This window comes from Notamacropus eugenii, chromosome 3 (assembly GCF_028372415.1).
Source record: "Notamacropus eugenii isolate mMacEug1 chromosome 3, mMacEug1.pri_v2, whole genome shotgun sequence".
Lineage (NCBI taxonomy): Eukaryota > Metazoa > Chordata > Mammalia > Diprotodontia > Macropodidae > Notamacropus > Notamacropus eugenii.
The window spans coordinates 48,948,936-48,968,053 of NC_092874.1; the positions used below are offsets into that span (position 1 = coordinate 48,948,936).

Below are 19,118 nucleotides of genomic sequence, written 5' to 3' on the forward strand. Positions count from 1 at the left end.
TCAGTTGAACTTAAGAGATTTTGTCTAAAATACTTCAGCATGTTAACTAAAAAATTTTAATTTGCCTTCTTAAAGATACATCACTGTGCAGCAATAGGTTTTGCTTAGAAATTGTGATTTTTTTTAATAAGTAGTATTTGTCTTTTCTGTGAACTTACTTTAACAGTATCTTTACTATGTGAATATCCCCACTCCTCACCCCTTCCTAAACTATCTCATGATTGAACTTCCACAATTTACTTATGTAATAAAAATACAGTAATTTTCTAATTTTTTTTCAGTATGTATTCAGTATATTTTTTTCTTTCTGAGAGAGAAAGACCACTTGGGATAAAGAAACATGATTTTTAAAAATTCAAAATTGATGTTTATTCTGATAGTCCCAAGTGAATTAGAAATAATTTAGAAGAAAACCAGTCAGAAAGAGATGCTAAGAAAATATTATCAGAAACACTAAAACTCAAAACAATCTGAGAGGCTGACTTAAGGTTCTTGAAAAAAAAAGTTGTTTGGCAGTGGGTTCTTTTTTTTTTTTTTTTTTGAAGTTGTATTAGAAGAAAGAGGCAGATAAAAGAAGAGGACCAGTGCTCAGGGTGACTTGAGATCATAAGAGAAAACAGAACTTTTCAACTTGAGTTTTCTTCTGTTTTCTCTGCCAAGAGGAATGACCCCTCAGGAAAGGCCAGAATGTTGATTAATAGGGAGCTGAAACACAAAATAAATGAGGCAGTGCTAAGAAAGCACTCAGCTACCCTTAAGAGTTCATGCTGAGGCTGTTGGAAAGGAGTGAGGGTTAGGTGGATCACCTTCTCCCTGGTGAAAATGTGGAGGGAAGGACGGTGCAGACCTCTCTGATGTACTCACGCTGTCCATCCAAGGAGCCTCCTTTCAGGAAACCCAATTCCAAGCTGCAAGCCACTTCATGCTGGGGCAGGGATAGAGAAGGAGTGGTAAACAGATCTCTGGCTGTCCTTACTAATGATAAAACAGAAAAAACTTTGTGTGGCAGAAAGAGAGCTAGATATGAAGCAAAATGATATGAAGCAAAAATACACTTCCAGCTCTTCCACTTACCTCTATAACTTTGGGCAAATCATTTCACTTCGATGAGCCCGTTAGTTCATTTGCAAAATGAGGAAGTTGAATTAGATGATCTTTGAAGGCCCTTCTAGCCTTCAGTTTCTCACCTTTCGACCTCATTTTAGGGGTTTTAGCTATATCCTTTGGTGGCCTGTATTTTGAGCATTAAAGGACTGCTCTACTAATAATTTCTTCATTCTAAAGTAGAAATCAAAATCATAGTAACAGAGCAATAAAAATTTACACCTCTTCTTTTGTGTTAGAAGTTAAAATCCGAATTATGTTTATTTTTCCTTTGTAATCTTAATAGTTTTCTAAAATATGTAGTTCTATTTTTGTACAGTGCTTAAAATGTTTCATCTCATTAAAATTTTAAAACGTGCAATCATATTCTTATCCCTTATCACAGAAAGAACTATATTTCAACTCTAAATTGAGTTAAGCAAATATTTATTGAGTTCCTATTATTTGCAAAGTAATTGTGCTAGAAATCACAGGGGCTATGGCAACAAAGAAGATACAGTGGCAGCACCTAACCCAGCATCTTTTTCAGTGTAGAAGTGCTTAATAAATGTTGGCTGACTTTCAGTAATGTTCTCCGAGGGGCAAATAGCATGTTGTTGGAAGCACAAGACAGTTACACTCATAACAATAATGTACTCTAAAAACTTTTCAGTCTCATCAAGAAAGTGCCAGTGGAGGAGGGTCAGTGTCCACTGGTATCAAGGACAGCTTCAAAGAGGCTGGTGAGAAGGGCTGTTTTATTCATGGCATTTGTATTCCCAAGGCCTAACAGAGAGCAGACGTTCATTGATTGTTTGACATGAAAGAATGGGCAGGATTTTGATAGGTAGGTAAAGGGGGAAAGAGAATCCTCAACAGGAAATCATCAAGCAAAGGCATAGGAAGAGGATACTAAGTCATCTGGTCTAGATGGAGCATTGAGTAGAGAAGAAGGGAACTGTTGGGAGACAGAGCATGTCATGGAGGGTTGTGAAAACCGTGATAAGGTGCTTGGACCTCGTTCCATGATCTGGTCAGGCTTTTGAACAGATTGACTTGAGAAAGGTTCATCTGGCAACCATGGGATGTGTGGCGTAGTAGAGAGAGCACTGGGCCCTGGGGGATGAAGGACCTGGGTTTTAGTCTGTGTGACTTTCGAATCTCTTTAACTGACTGACTTAGTTTTGTTATCTGCAATAAGGTAATTGTACATGTCCTAGCCTTCTTACAGGACTATTGTGAGCACCTAATATTATACAACTCAGCCTCAGTTTCCAAATTTATAAAAATGAGGAAAGGGTAGCACCTCTGTCACAAGGTCATGAGGTGCCTGTGCTCAATTTTATCTGCTCTGGACTTAGTAGCTTAAAAGTGCTTAGTTTGTCATACAAGAGGAGAGTCTTTTTTAACTTCTTTTTAAAAATAATCTGTGCACTAGAATTGTTGCCTGAAAACTATAGTGATTTTTTTCAATTGCACAATATTAGAACCAGGAGGGATCTAGCCTCCTGGTCCAGCCCCCATATTTTATTTGTTTCTTAGCACCCAGTCATGTCTAAACTCAAGATATAATTTTGAACACTGTTCGTACATCTTTTCCACAGGATCTCTTAGGAAATCAACATTGTGTCTAAAGAACTTCTTTCTTCCGTTTCTGTTTGTCATTTTGACCATGCAGATCACGAACTTAGAGGAACAATTGGAGCAATTTAGAGAGGAGCTGGAAAACAAAAATGAAGAACTTCAGCAACTGCACATGCAGCTGGAAATAGAGAAGAAGGAGCGCAGGGCGCACCTTGAGGACCTCGAGCAGGAGAAGAGGTTTCTCCAGGTGAATGCTGCAGGGAGACATCAGTTACAGCTGGGCTGTGACGTGGAAGCACAGATGCGGATCCATTACACGTTATACATGAACACTATGTCAGTGCAAAGTGCTTAAGAAGGCATTTAACCACATTTTTTTTTTTAAACCAAGTAGCCATCTATGTGAGCAGCAGTGTGGGATGGTGATGTGGTGCACTGTAGAGAGCGTTAGGTTTGGAGCTAGGATGCAAGGGTTCAGATTCTGGCTGTGACACTGAGCAGCTGCTTGACTGGGGGCCCAGAAGTCTCTGTTTCATCTTCAGTTAAATGGATATGGGATTGTTGCTAAACTCTTTGTAAACCCAGCATTATCATTGTTTCTTCCACATTTTTTTCTTGTGCATTTTGACATTCTAATTTACATAATCTTTAGTTGGAACATCATTCAGAAAATGCCATTCTAACCCCAGCCATTGTGTTTTATTGTTCGTCAACAGGATGAAACGGAAAGACTCGGTTTTGCTGTACAAGAATTTGAAGATAGCTCTACAAAGGACCATCATCAGGTATTTGGGAAGTTTACCCAGATGATACAGGAGAAAAAATTAGAAATTGGTAGACAAAATGACCATATTACAGACCTTCAGAAGCAGCTTGAAGTTACAGCTGATAAGAAGGTGTAGTTATCTTACATTGACTCCTACCTGAAATAAGTTGTAGAGCTGGAACTATAAAGAGCAGAAATGTTGGACTATTGGCTACAAGGAGATAGCAAATAGATTTCAAATATTTCTTACTTTCTAGGCCTCTAGAATTCCTGATATATTTCCATTCCCTTTGGGCTTCTACGTTATTCAAACTTTACTTAATGCTTTTTACATGCTAAGTACTTTTTTATTTATCGCTATATCCCCCACCTGCCCATCTCTGATCATTGCAGCAGCATTCTAGCATTTCTTAATGTTTGGTTTTCTCATGTTTCTTCGTGGAATTCTAACACACACACACACACACACACACACACACGTATACATACACATGTACGTATACACACAATGCTTACGTATAATGAAAATGTCTCTGTGAGAGTTATTGATGACAGCATATCATAGTGGAGACTCGGAGTCAGGAAGACTTAGATTGGAGTCTGTCCTCAGACATTTAAGAGCTTTGTGATCCTGGGTAAGTCACTTAATCTCACTGAGCCATAATTTCCTCATCTGTAAGATGAAGATAATCACAGTGTGTAAATATCACCTAATATTATTATGTTTATGTATAATAAGTATATAGATTATTAACTTTGAAGAGCAATTAGAGCTATTTGGAAAAGAGTTGTAAAATATACCTACATACCACATATAGGTATGGGCTTAGCTTTTGGTGCCATTTTCTGGATACTGTTTTTACTTCAGCAGTTAAAATTTAAAATTCCATTCAACAAACATTTTTTGAAGATATATCACATGAAATAAGAAAAGGGAAAGAAACTGAAGGAATTAGAATAGTGAGGAAACAAAACTCTCCCTCTTTGCTTATGATATGATGGTATACTTAGAGAGTCCTAGAGAATCAACTAAAAAGCTATTTGAAATAATTAACAACTTTAGCAAAGTTGCAGGATATAAAATAAACCCAGATAAATTATCAGCATTTCTATATATTGCCAGCAAAGTCCAACAGCAAAAGAAAGAAAAGATAGAAAGATAAAGTGCATTTAAAATAACTGCCTTACAGCAATAGTGATAGATTCTTTTTCATTTACATACATACATGTAGACATACCAGCTGATATTTTTATTTACTGGGCAAGACAATAATAGCTCTTCTTTCAAATGTGTTTGTTCTGTCCAATATAGGTAGTTTCAGTTCCTGGATCAATACACTCTGACTTTTATCAAAGTAGAGAAATGTGTTCTAGTGGTAAGTCATGATAGAATTTTATTTTGTTACATTTTCCACAATAGCATATTCGAAATCTTTTTGTCTGTTATGTGAAAATTCCTTTCATTTTTATAATTTAAATAAATAAAATTTATAATGCTTTTATTCGTACTAAATAATTATTTTTATTTATTTTAGACTCTGGATTAGATTGGAGTCAAGGTATCGGTCTTCAACAAAGCCAGGAATTTGATATTGAAGACACTCCAAGGGAAGAACGTGAAAATTCCTTAACTCCAGAGATGCTAAAGGTATTAATAAATTGATATCTTTCTATCAGATTAAATCCTTTCTGTGTTAGACACAGTGGTGTATTAGGAGGTATAAGTACTACATTATGTAAGGAGACTCATAGAATTGTGATCCCAGGAGAGAGCTTATTGCCTTTTTGATAATGATTAAAGCAGCAATAAGGATAGATTTTACAGACCCAAAAGCCATATCCTGTGCACTTATAGCCACTGTGCAGCTTCGAAAAGGCAATGTGCTGAATGAAGCAGGAGCATGCTGGTAGGAAGAGGGGTCGGCTGAGTGCTGCGCTGGCCTTCTCTTTTAGAGATCTCAGTGTATGCCACTCAGCCCCCAGCAAGCATAGCATGCCATTCCCTGCTTGATTTTCCTTAGAGAGAAACACAGATACCACTTTCTTTTTCTGTTTCATTCTTCAGTTGTCCAGTACAGGAATACAATTTCAACACTTTGGTTTTGGGGTTTGTTTTACAGGGGTTGCTGAGAGAGGTCCATGATGAGGGTGTGCAAGTGCTAGCTCTTACTGAGCCACATTTCAGTGAAGGAGATGCCTGTTTTACTGAGCAAACTTCTGCATTTTGTCTGGAAGATAGAGAAATCTACCTCAACGTAATCTCATCTGATGTGGATTTAATTGCCAAAATGCAGGTGCAAAGGGAAACTGAGGTACACCAAAAATATAATGCAAGCATACGAATTTTCAGAATTTTAAAAATCTTTCCAGTGAGCCCTGTTTTCTCAAGTAAGATTTGTCCTTCATGTTGGTAAAAGTTGCTGCAAATTTCATACTTGAAAAGTGCAATTTTTGGAAGTGCTTGTTTAAATATTTGTCATTTTAAAATTATGAATATGTGATCATTTTTAGAACATATGAAAAATGCCCTGCCTTGAAAGTTGACATTATTTTATATTTTTTTAGCTTAATGAGAGTTCTCAGTCCCATGAGAATCCTCCAGATTGGCAAAGTGAATTTCTGCATGCCTTTCAGCAAATCTATCTAGAAGTTCAAAACATTCTGCTAGCCATACGTAAGACAGATTTGACAGCTCTCCCTATGAGAGATGTCCATGGATTGGTGAATCTGTTGGAGCAAAGATTACAAGATCAGGTACTGAAAGAAACTGCTGCAAAAGACATTGATTGCCATAGTACTGTTAAGAACCACTCCTGTGTGAAAGGGGAAGCACACCAGAAACCCATAGTCCTAAAGTTGTTAGTATTTTGTGCTGTCTTTTTTAGTGAGAGGCTTCTTAATTAGTTTGATAGTCTTTTCAATTAAGCATTTAAACAAACATGAAGCATATGCATTATAAAGAACACTGTGCTAGGTAATGGGAGAAGTAGATTGGAATAATAATATGTATTCCCTTCCCTAAGGAGCTCACTGTTGGATACAGTTTATGGATTTTTACATCACTTTCTAAATAGGTCATTAAATGCAGAGCTGCCATGGAGTATATTCAGAGTGCAGACAGAAGAAGCTTGTTGAGCGAAATCCAACCATTATGGGCTCAAATAAATACTGAAAAAATGACCATGAAGAGAGAAGAAGAGAGTGATTCACAAAGCCAAGGTATGTTGTAGTGTCGTGTGTGCTTGCCTATATATGTAAGTATGTATTTACAGTCCTGATTTTAATCTTTTTTGTCCTTTTCTCAGTTAATGAAAATTTCCTATTACTCAAACTTTAGTATTATTCTTAGAGAGCTATCCAAAATCAAAGCCAAAGCAATTTTATTAGTATTAAAATAATGCGTATTTGCTTCAAAAAATTTACCAGTGAATAAATATTTCATTGAAAATGACACTAAAGCTACTGAGTAAAGTCAGCACCTTTCCCTGTTTTGCATCTATGCAGGATGAGATAATAAATAAGTTTCCTTCTCCACATTTCACTTGATGGCCGCACGAAAGAAGGATTCAGGGATTTAAACAGTTGTTACTTTAAACAAAGATTTCACATCTAATCTTAATCATGTGTGGTAATAGAATTTGTGCTATCATTGTACAAAATTTAAAGTATTCCTTTAAATAGATTTAGATTCCTTTCAGATCCACGAAAAATGTTTTTTAAGTAGCATATAGATAATCCAGATATATTCATTTAGATTCTGTACCCTTCATTTCTAGGGAAAAAAATAAACTGAAGATGATTTTACGTTAGATCAATGAGCACAGTCATGTTGTTATTTAAACGTATGAGTCTCTAATTTTATTGATTTCCATATACCTCAGCTAAAGTCAGTGTCTCCTCCCCGACAAAAAAGTACTTGTCAAAGACAGTAGCATAATGCCACCCAACTGCCCTCCCTGCACTTGGTGCACGGCGTCATCTTGAAAGTGGGATCTGGCGATTCCTGTAGCTATTCCTGTAGTGATTCTTGTAGCGATTCTTGTGGCAAATTGGTGAATGAAGTCAGAGAGAGTAAAGTGAAATCTGACTCAGATTATATCCACACTTGTTGAAAGTAATTTGCCAGCCCTGTCAGCCTTTTCCAGTGTAGAACAGAATCTACATTACTGTGACATGAAATTCATATGTATGTGTTGGTATTTATTGAGCCATCTATCTATCTGCCACTAAGAATGGAGATGAAAGTGAGTTCAATAATAGAACCAAATTCATGCTTTATTTTACAAGTACCTTTTATCTAAACATAAATTTAATTGACCATTGCTTTATTGTTGCAGAATTTATTTTTGAAGTTTTTATTGGTATTCATTAAAATACTGTTTATGCATGACATGTTATTGCTTATATACATGTATGTATATATACATATACACACGCACACACATATATATATATCACAAGTCAAATTTTGTTCCTCAAAATGTAGACAAATACATATGAGTTTTATATAGCATTAGTAGCCAAAAAGCTAGTGTTGCTTCTGTCTCCTAACACCATTTTTATTAAGGTATTTCATTCTAAATTAGGTAGGGATTTTAAAAATTCATTTTCTTTTCAACTTTGATGTCATGCTACAAATTTTTGTGTGTTTTGTGTTTTTGTTTTTAAAGAAAGTATCGTGAACAAAAGCACAGATTTGGATTTAACTTCTACAGAATCATAGTAAAGTTCACAGAAATTGTCTACAAAATGGCGCTGCACTGAAAAAAGAAATAGTCGACTAAAACTGAAAATTGTAGCATTAGTTAAATGGATAATCCATGCAAGTACTTTGCGTAGATGGCAACTTATTTATGGAGTACAAGGTTAAGGATTGTGAGCATAAGTTAATCAAATTTGTAGGTGAATGGAAAAAAATAAAGATTCTTTTATTCACATTATTATTTTAAACTTTAAAAGATGATTTCTATTTGAAATGTTGTATGTTTAATAAATTGACTTGTGTTCATTTTGAGTATCCTGTCATAAATTTGTTCTATAGCCATATAATCTTCCTGGTGTTTCAGTATAACATGGGGAACTTTCTTAATGTTGAGCGGTAGATTTCACCCAGTAATCCCAGATCATTGTCATTTCACATGTGTCTAATAAAATATTGAAATGGTACAAAATTTAAAGTGTAAATAATAGTATAAAGCTAATGAAATAGAAGAGACCAGACCTGTAAATTAAGTAATGCTGTGACACAGTTATTCCTAAAAGCAATTAAGCAGTTGTCTCACAGATATTAGTGTGTTCTTTTCTAGAACTTTTAGAACACAACATGCAGCAGAAGCAGGCTCAGATCCTGGAGATGCAGGTGGAGCTGAGCGCACTGAAGGAAAAAGCAGCCAAACTACAGGAAGAGCTCAGTTCTGAGAGAGTGAGGGCTGCTGACCTCCAGGATGAGCAGACACAGGCCAGGCTGGAGCTCGAAACGACGCTCAAAGCCCAACACAAACACCTGAAGGAGTTAGAAGCTTTCAGGTGTGCTGGGCTTCCTTCTGTCAGTTTTCTGTTTGATTGGGCATCTGTGCTCCCATCCTTTCCACTTACACTGATATGCACCCAGAATGACCTCACTAATAATCAGTATGGATGTCTGATGCTATACATACCAAATTCTCTGTCTTCCTAGAGCTTGTTTGACAATAGCGTGATGCACGAAATCTTGGGGACTTCCTAAATCTTGACTGTTTTTCTGTAATTACATTTGGGAAGACTTACAGTGCAGAACATTAGAGCCAATGGATACCATGTACTGAGAAAGGCAATACTGAAAAAAAAAAAGAAAGAAATGAAAAGATTGTATGCTGAAATAGAATGTCTGTGAACAGTTTCACCTAACATAGCGTTAGTAGTTTTTCCTAATCCTGAATCCAGGAGTCTTTTCTAGCCCCAGCTTCATACATTGGTTTGGTGTTAGGAAAGCTATTTATTTTTTATCTTTCTTTTAAAAAGTAACTGAAGGTAATGATTATGCCCTATTTGGGATGAATTGATTAGTATGGGTGGGGATTAGTTCCTATATGTACATTTTTTAAAAGGTGGTATTTTCTATAAAACATAGACATTTTTATAAATATCAGTGAAATTTGGATCCCTAAAGAAAAACTCATTATTTTGAAAAATTGCAGGAAAATATATAGCTATATAATGGTTATTTACCATACTCAGGAAAAAATGTGTATTTGCAACTGTAGTAAATTGCACTTTAAAGAAATGTATAAAGTTTCATTACATGTTGTATTGTCTACGTTAATAAATGATAACTTGACAGTAGTTAGCCGGTATTGCTCCTTGAATAGGTCATCTTCAACCGTAATAAGCATTTATTCAGTATCTGTTATACACCAGGCACAATTCTAGGTGCTAGAGACACACATCAAATAGTCCCTGCCCTTAAAAAGTTCGCATCCTCTCAGGAGAAACAACTTGTCTACAGATTATTCACTGTAAGATATGGACAAAGTAGATACAAAGAGGGAAGAGACCAGAGAAGGCCTCCTGCGGAAAATGGTGCCTAAACTGTGCTTGGAAGGAAGGTTGTGATTCTGCAAAGCACACATGAGGAAGAGATGCGTTTCAGACATGGGAGAGCATGAAGGGAGTAATATGTGAAACAATTGAAATGAGCCACAAGGTATAAATAGTCAAGAACCTTCCCTATGATTAGGTTATTAAATGGTCCGTATTTGAGCTTTGACAGTAGGCACCAAGCCAACAGGTAGCTTCTCTGGGGAGGATGCATTTTCCTTCTTGGTATAATGCCGTGACAAAATATTGTTTTTTAAAGATCATTTCTGTTTCTGTTTTAGGATGGAAGCCAAAGAAAAAACAGAAAAAGTACATTTGTTAAATGATACATTAGCCAATGAACAGAAAGAAACCAGAGAGCTTCAGTGGGCTTTGGAGAAGGAAAAAGCCAAGTTGGAACGTAGTGAAGAAAGGGAAAGAGAAGAACTTGAGGTATGCTCCTTTTCATCTTTAAATGATCCTGAACATTTTTTAAAATAAGTTTTTATTGATACAGTTTGGGGTTGGGTTTTTTTTTATATTATGATGGATTCCCCCAGAAATCCACTCCCTCTCTGTGAACCATCTCACATAGCAAATAGTATTTTTAAAGAGGAAAAATCATCATAACTGATTAATACATTGAAAAACTCTGAAAGTAAGCACAGAGTGCAACACTTGGAATCTCCCACCTCTGCAGAATGATGGAGCGGGAACCTCTTCTGTCTTATCTTCTAAAGCTTGCTTGTTCTGTATAATTTCACAACTTTCACTTCTGATTTTTTTTGTGGCCTTTCCTTTTACACTGTTTGTAGTCTTCTATATTGTTTTCTTGGCTTGGGTAAGAAGCCTTTTTGGAACATGCCATCTAAAGCTGTCTTTGTTAGGCACAACAGGTTGGGCAGCATACAGTATGTTGACTTATTATTTTATCTAAACTGTATACCATCAAAAAAGTAAAACATGTTAGTTTTGCATCAGAGAAGTCACATAACAGAATTATCATTCTTGAATTAAGTTATATTATATATGATATGATTCCATTGGTTGAGTGGAATCTGACCCTGATTACATTGATGGTAACTGAAAATAATCAACCTTGTTTATCATGTCCAGTCGGAAAATAGAAACTGCACTGCCTTGATACGCTAAGATAGCCTTAGCATATTCATTCACATCTATCACTAAAAAGGGGTAGGAAAATTATCCTAGTAATAGAGAATTCTAGTATACTGATTTAGAAGTGTTATGAGAGACCATCAGTCCCTAGCAGTGGAAAAACAGATCCAAGTGCACTGCCAGGAGACCATCTTCCAGTGGTGCTGACCCAAGCCCTGCTCACTAGGATTCTGATTCCCAAAGGACCTTGAAACATCAGCTCTGCTGATGTGCCTCAGGATCCTCGCTGCAGCCGAACCTTCTTTATGAGTTGTCTCTCCTCGTCCAAGTGTGAGCTCCTGGAGAGCAAGGCTGCTCACTTTTCTGCTCCTATTCCCAGCACAGAGCTTAGGCTGTGGTGTGCACTTAATAAATGTTCTTCCATTCCATTCTTAGGGGAGAAATGATATATATTCATATCCACTGTATGTTTCCTTCTCTTTAGAAGGATAAAAAAAATGTTCTCAAAAGAATTCTGTCCTACCACGTTTTTTAACTTATATTCTTTGGCTTTGAAAAATGATTTATTAGCTTTACGGGGTGAATCATTTTTACCTTTGTTTCCCAGTTCTTACATTGTCAGGATTAACACTGATGACTGGTATCTTAAAAAAAGATGTGTTATTAGGATCAGAAATTGGTTAGTAACAATATCGTCTTCCTTCATTTTATTTTGTGCAAGGATCTAAAATATTCACTGGAAGGTCAGAAACAAAGGAATGTTCAATTAAATCAACTTTTGGAATAGCAGAAACAACTCCTGAGTGATTTGCAACAGAAAATAGTGTCCCAGGGAGCTCTGTATGATGCCCAGATATCAGAAGAGCGAAGCCAGAAGTCAGAGCTTCAAGGACTACTTGAATCAAAGAAAATTCGAATCCTGGAAATGCAAGAGACCCTTGAAAGGGAAAGAGAATTACATGCACAGCTTCAGGCTCATGATGATGATGACCATGAACAGGATAAGGCATCCACATCAGGGGAAGCAGTGCTCAGAGATCTGCAGAAACAGCTGTATGAAAAGCACAACCGCATAGTGGAGCTGGTCGGTGCAATTGAAAAATATAAGCTGGACTCTGCAAATGAGACAGCAGGTAGAGAAAGATAGACAAATCCATAGGAAGACGTTGCTCACAGAGCAACAGGCCAACACTGAGGGACTAAAAAAGATACATGAGCTACAGTCAAAAATGGAAGACCTCCATTGGCAGCTGGAAGAGAAAAGGCAAGAAATTTATAAATTAGAACTTGAAAGGAAGAGATCACAAGAAATTATACAGGAACTTCAGAAACAAGAACAAGAGAAGGGAGAGAATTTTGAAACTGGAAGAGTATCCTATCAAAATCTCAATGAGGTATAGATTTTCGTTTTTGTAACTATGTATTTTGAATGGAATGTTTGAGTGGAATGTGGTCATAAAATTTGTTTGACTAGATACTGGGTAACATCTGAAAATAGTGAAGCAAACTAACATCTGAAAATAGTGAAGCAAACTACTTAAATTTTTAATTAGAGCTTTACTTAAAATGGAAGGAAATTGCTTTTGTATTTATTTAAGAAAAAACTTAGGTGGTGTACAGTAATTAATTATTATCTTTTTGGTCCTTTGGTCAGCCAACCACATGGGACTCATCCAGTGATGGAACAAGAAATTGAGTTCTCCAGCAGAAAATTGAAGGAACTGAAAAAAAAGAATCAAGTTATCCCGCACTGATTGAGATGAATGGGGGTGGGACAACTGAGGATATCCATGAGCTAGAGACTGTTAGGCAAAAGCTGCAGCTCATCTCATCAAAACTACAGCAGCTGACCCGCAAAGCCTCCAGCAGGTGCGAGAAACCTTCTTGACTTTCCAAGAAGGAATTTGTAACCTGGATAAAGTTGCTTATTAAGATGCAACACATTTTTGTGTTGTCACATCTGAATAGTGAAATAGTTTTCATTCATCCAAAAAAGTACTGTCTTCTTGAGCTTATATATACTTTTTAACAAAACTCTCCTTAATAATATCTAACATTTCTTTAGGCTTTTAAGGTTAAGAAATATAGTACAGTTAAAAATAAATTATGTAAAGTTTTTAGCCTAAAGGTAAAATGTGAGAAGGGAGAATTATGTGAAGAAGAGCTTTAGTTCTGATTGTTGTATTTACAGAGTTTAACACTCCCCAAATTAGTAGAATTAAGCCATGAGGTTTTGTTTTTTCATTTGGGTCCAGAAAAATATTGATCCCATTCTTTTACAATTACAAAAGTTTACTGGATATTCCCAGGAGGGGGAGGTAAGAAATTTTTAACCATTTATAAAGCAATATGGACTTCAATTTTGTCAGAAAATTGTAGAGATTTTTTGAAAATAGCAGTGTAATGCATCTCTTGCTTTGCCTTCCTGCTAAGACAGCTTTGGGGGATTTTCTGGATGAAATAATAGTGAGCAGCGTGAAGAGAATGGAAGCGAAACTTAAGGCCATCTTTTTTTGTTTGTTATTGATCGTTTAAAAGGTTTAGTTTGGGATAATAATGAAAGAAACTAGTGGTTAAGGTTTAGAATGACCGAAATTTGACTTATTCATATCCTGTCTCTTCCTCATGAGCGTGGATAATTGAGAGCAGTTCACCTTATCCCTATATGTGACTTTACATTGCCCAATCTGTCCTCTCACAAAATGCAGTAGTTTCCTTGTTTATAGAACATCCAAGTTGTAATAAGACTTTAAACGGCTCCCAAGAATATGATCATACATTGTGTTTTTGTCACTATTTTTATATGTTGTTGATCTGATTTCATGTCACTTTTTTTTTCCTTTCTAGCCCACTTTAGTATCACCAGGCATTTCCTGTAGCTTATTGACTGAAAGTTTACTAAGACAAAATGCTGAGCTGACAGGACATATCAGCCAATTGACTGAGGAAAAGAATGATTTGAGAAATATGGTTATGAAGCTGGAAGAGGAGATGAGGTGGTTTTGACAGTCAGGACCTCGTGGAGACCAGGTATGTCTTTTGTCAGTGTTTGGTCATTCAGTAACATTGTAAATTGTGTTTTCTGATGGAGTGTGATGAGCCTGAACCTTTCTCTTGCTTTTTTCAAGAGGAGGGGTTCCAGATATGTAATTTCATTAGTGTAGGGAGTTTGCATTGAGGAATTTTTTCTGATTGGAGGCCTAGGTCACCCAGCCTTCACTGTTCTCCAGGCTCCTCCCCAGCGCTTCCTCTAACTGTCCTCCACTCGGCCCCCTCTTTTCAACCTCCACCATGGGTTATCTTTCCCCATTAAAATACAAGCTTCCCTTTTTTTTCTGCTTGTGTTTGTCTTCCCAGTGCTTACCATAGTGCCTGGCAGTAGTGAGCACTTAAGTAAGTTTTGGTTGACTTGATTTGACTATAGGCAATATGTGGTAGAATTATGTGGTAGAAGCAAGCCTGGAACCCAAAGGAAGCTAGGCTAGCACTCTTTCTTCTTTCTTAACATGCATACACTGTATAAACAAATACTTCTACCACACATAAGAAAAAAAATGAAGCTCCTAAATAGAGTATCTTGTAGATCCTAGTGAAAATTGTTTTTTAATTAAAAAAAAAAAGGAAAATAAGCTATTAATTTGTACAGTGATATTTTAATCAAAGACAAGAATTGAAAAGTCAGGCTGACAAATAGTAGAAGCCTATTGTCTTCATGGGAGCACCTGTCTAGTACATGATGGAAATCCTCCCACGATTTGGAGAGTCACTTCCAATGATTGTGAGGTGAATGTAAATAGTGAAGAGTAATGTAAATAGCGAAGAGTAGAACCAGTTTAAATAAAGCTTGATAAGGGATCTAGCTAAGCAAAGTAACCCCAAGGATTTTTAAGGATAAAAAAGAGCATGGACAACCACAAGAAGAAAAATGGAAAAAATCTGCAAAGATTTTTAGAACAAACTGCTTTCTGCATCAGGGAAGGTAGAGACACAGCGCTTGAGTTCTGATGCCTTAATCCTAGAAGTGCTTGTCAAAGAGGTAGAAATGAGACTAAAAAGAACAAAGGCAGGAACAGCAACTGGACTGGACCAAGAACTTAGAGAAGAGATTCATGCAAGAGACAACACAACTCCCAGCTGAGAAGGCATTTAAAGGCAGGGAGAGATACCAGAAATTTGGGCAGGGATCATAAACTAAAAGCAAAATTTCACAGTAGATTGTATATTTACCATCTGAGTTGAAGAGAAATTCCCTAGGATGGTGAAGTTTTCAGATCGTCCTCTTTGCAGATGACCTTTTTATGCTGGCTGCATCAAGAAGTGGAACATGGCAGAGCCTCCTGGAGGAGATCCACAAGCATTCAAGAGTTTGGCCTAAGTATCCACATAGGAAAGATCAAGTGGATGAAAAATGTCTGTGACCAGATTATTACATGCCATTAAATGAACAGCCTAAAGAATTCTCTTACTGTCTCTTAGCCCATCTGTATCTATCTACATAGGTTGATCAAGATAGATCAGTAGAGAGTTGGATGAATAGATCAACAGATCGTCCAGTTGATCTCCTGGGCAGGCAGTACAAATGAATATCTGGTTAGGCCCAGAATTAAGCAGAAGGAGTTCAGGTGCCCTGGAGTGCCTTAAGGAAATGTACAGAGCTCCGTTAAATAATTCCAAATTCCTGGAAACAAAAGCTCATCTTTTAATACTAATATTCTACCACTATTGTAGGATGTGAGTCATATAAGAATATAAAAGTTAGTATAACAGAGGGCAAGGAAAAGATGCATGTTGGGTATGAGACAAGCTGCAAAAAAACATAACAAATAAGAACTGGAATAAAGGCTCTCATTAGGAAAATTTATGATCAGGAAAGAAGATAGATTGGTCTGATGATGAGAGTGAGAAATGACCAGTAGAAGACCTGAGCATTCTCCTTGTAGTCTCACAATGTCAAAAAAGAGAAAGAAAGTTCCCAGCTCACTTCACTGGGGTAAACTCATGAAAGGTATGAATAAGAGTTAGACAAGATGGACATTTATGGATGTGCCAAGATCTGAATGAATCAATAGGTGAAATATCCAAATTAATGAGATCACAAAAGTATTTGGTTATGGTGGATTTATTTGATCACATAAAAATAATTATCAGAAAAATACAATGATTAACCACAACTATGTGATAATGATACATTATTGGAGTATGACTTTAAAGGAGAGTGAAAATGCAGAAGAGTCAAATGGTCAAGAATATGAATGGACATTTTCCAAAAGAGGAAACAGATTGTAAACAGACATTGAAAGATTGAAAAATCTCACTATTAAGAAAAGGAAATTGGCACATTTCTGGGACATAAGGAAAAGAGCCCTAGATTTGCAGGCAGAGACATGGATGGGTAGTGCACCAGGCTTGGAGACATAAAGATTTGAGTTCAGATTCAGCCTCAGACACTGTGTGACCCTGGGCAAGTCACTTAACCTCTATTTGCCTCAGTTGAAATAAAGACTGGGGCCATTAAACTGTACATGGAGATCCCTGTGGGCCATGGATTGACTTCAAAAACCACATATTTAGAGTATCTATGACTTATCTTTATTTTATTTCATATCAAACTTTTATTTGTTTTGTTCACTATTTCCCAATTACATTTTAATCTGGTTCAAGCCCCACTGGGGAGTGTTGTGGGAAACAAGCAACTGGCGGCTTGTGTTTGTGGTGACATCTTGTGTAGTGGAGAGAAAGTCAGCCTCAGAGTCACAGGGGCCAAGGTCCTCGTCCTGTCTTGGAGACCTACAAGCTATGTGATCCAGGAGAAGTTACACTCACTGCTCAAAGCAATTCTTTTTGACTTTACATCAAAGAAAAGGTGTTGCCCTGTGCTGGTACAAAGCTTCCTCAAGAGTTCCCTATTCATATAAAATCCAGATATTTATTCTGCAATATACTTTAATACATGTAATTTTCTCTTCCTCTAGAATATAAACTCTTTGTAAGAAGGGATAGTTTCATTCCTTTTATTTGTATACCTACTGCCTGGCACGTAAGTGTTTAATAAATAATTGTTGATTAATTATGTTGGTGATGAGTCTCTCTGTCCTTAGCTGATTAGACAGCAGACTCAGTCCATCTCAGGGACCATGCCTGAGGAATCTTTCCAGTTCAGAAGATTTTTGTCAGAGCTCATGTTCCCCTAGAATAGTGACTTAGAGAATTCAGGATCCATATTGGGGACATTACGTGAAGGCTCTCTGTAGCCAGAGTACAACACTGTAACTCACCCAATATAGGAAGGCCTGCATATGCTAAATGGATCTTTTGTGGAGGTTCTACAGAAGAATAGAAATGAGTATCTCACAGGATGAGAAGGTGCAGACAGGTTGCAATCTGCACTTATGGAGAGAATGTCCCCATCAGTAAGATTATGGATCCAAGAAGTATTAAAGCACAGTATAGAGTACACACTACATACCTCTGCCTCTGCCTTCCCTCCCCCCAAGCTACTGCCATCAAGAGTTAAGCTATGCCAGAGTCCAGCAAAATAAATCTAATCTCTTAATGGTCAGATTCCTTAATCCTCAATTAGTCTCTTTTTCTTCTTCCTCCTTCTGTCATCTGATCTTTTCTTAAATTACAAAGTACAGTACAATATATCTATTAGGGCCAGGGTGTGTTATGTCACCTACACAATCTGAGAAGGCAATTTAACAGATACAATAGGGAAGAAGATGATCTGAGTATATTATCACCAGATAAGTTAAACTCAGGTACACCTACCACTTGAGAATCCCGATATCACCATACAACACATCCTCAAACTCAGGGGGTGGAAGGGTTTGGAATTAGATGGGGAGAAAGAGGAAATTTGAGATTGGGGGATGAGAGGGATATGTCCTGTTTAAGTCTTCTCAGTTTAAAGAATCTAGTTGGACTAAAAAGGGGGGTGGAGAAATGAGCGGCAAAATAAGGAGAATGGGATAATCAATAAATAGTGGGTCAATATGTATTATACAATACATATTTATTAAGTACCTACTATGTGCTCGGCACTGTGATAAGTTCTGTCAATATAAAGAAAGGCAAAAAAAAACCAGTCCTTGACCAACAGGAGCTCACAGTCTGGGTGGGGAAAACAACAAATAAAAAGAAGCTGAGTTGGGGGTGGGGGGGAGAGGTCTCATCAAGGGTGCATAGTTAAGTCCAGGAGTATAGCAGGATCAGAAATGATGGGATAGACTCCTTATACCACCTCCTTAAATGGAAGTTGTGGAAAGAACTCTAGGATGTTTACACTCTACCCTGTCAGATCAGAAGTGGGAGGAGCGCCCAGACATGGGGTACTAATGAGGTGTGAATTTCAGGGTTGATGCATTTCACAAGATGGTAAATTTCATGATGAAGTCCAAAAGGAAAGCTGTGTAGGAATGATATCTTCCCAGCCACCATTTCTACACCATGCTACTTGGCCAGCACATTCATCTCCACCTACCCTCTCCCCACCAGAACTTTGGATTCTGCCCCAGGATCTGGGGAGATTTTACCTTATCACAATCAGAATCAAGTCTCTGTGTCCCTTCTTGCCTATTTCCATGACGCCCTTCCATTCTTCCAGCTTACCCTGTGTTCTCTACCTTTAACAGAACATAAACTCCTTGAGGGTAAAGATTATCTTGTTTGTTTGTAACTGTATTCCCAGAGCTTACAACTGCACCTGGCACAGAGTAAGCGTTAAATCAATGCTTTATTGATTTAAGTACCATACAGAGATTTCTGAGAGTTTGTGATGAAGCACTCCCCTTTTTTCTGCTTGAAACTTATGTATACAGACACTCATATGTTTTAAGAACTCAGTATTGTACAATTGCAATAACATGATTCAGGAGGAACTCACGTGTTGAGTGAGTCATAGGCTTAACCCCAAAGTAGTGGAAGAAGCAATTAACCAGAGTCGGGGATGGATGTATGAACCAGGAGGGAACAACAAATTAATAATAAATGCATCCTTCATGGTGCTCCT

At 37.1% G+C, this 19,118-nt stretch overlaps 2 protein-coding genes and 1 long non-coding RNA gene across 17 annotated transcripts in view; 2 read left to right on the top strand and 1 right to left on the bottom strand.

Moving 5' to 3' along the window:
* LOC140531009 (A-kinase anchor protein 9-like) overlaps positions 1 to 12,387 on the top strand; it is a 63,758-nt gene extending 51,371 nt beyond the window's left edge. The window contains exons 10-19 of the mRNA XM_072650210.1: positions 2,762 to 2,914; positions 3,384 to 3,563; positions 4,746 to 4,809; positions 4,969 to 5,081; positions 5,554 to 5,745; positions 5,999 to 6,187; positions 6,508 to 6,652; positions 8,740 to 8,959; positions 10,291 to 10,441; positions 11,829 to 12,387. Coding sequence (XP_072506311.1) covers positions 2,762 to 2,914; positions 3,384 to 3,563; positions 4,746 to 4,809; positions 4,969 to 5,081; positions 5,554 to 5,745; positions 5,999 to 6,187; positions 6,508 to 6,652; positions 8,740 to 8,959; positions 10,291 to 10,441; positions 11,829 to 11,894 — 1,473 coding nt within the window. The 3' untranslated portion in view covers positions 11,895 to 12,387. The remainder of the gene's footprint in view (positions 1 to 2,761; positions 2,915 to 3,383; positions 3,564 to 4,745; positions 4,810 to 4,968; positions 5,082 to 5,553; positions 5,746 to 5,998; positions 6,188 to 6,507; positions 6,653 to 8,739; positions 8,960 to 10,290; positions 10,442 to 11,828) is intronic.
* The window catches only part of LOC140530917 (uncharacterized), a 1,083,438-nt gene that overhangs the window by 522,164 nt on the left and 542,156 nt on the right, over positions 1 to 19,118 (bottom strand). The gene's annotated exons all lie outside the window — the stretch shown is intronic.
* The window catches only part of LOC140531010 (uncharacterized), a 30,789-nt gene continuing 23,703 nt past the window's right edge, over positions 12,033 to 19,118 (top strand). Inside the window, exons 1-2 of the mRNA XM_072650211.1 lie at positions 12,033 to 12,240; positions 15,395 to 15,471. Coding sequence (XP_072506312.1) covers positions 12,033 to 12,240; positions 15,395 to 15,471 — 285 coding nt within the window. The remainder of the gene's footprint in view (positions 12,241 to 15,394; positions 15,472 to 19,118) is intronic.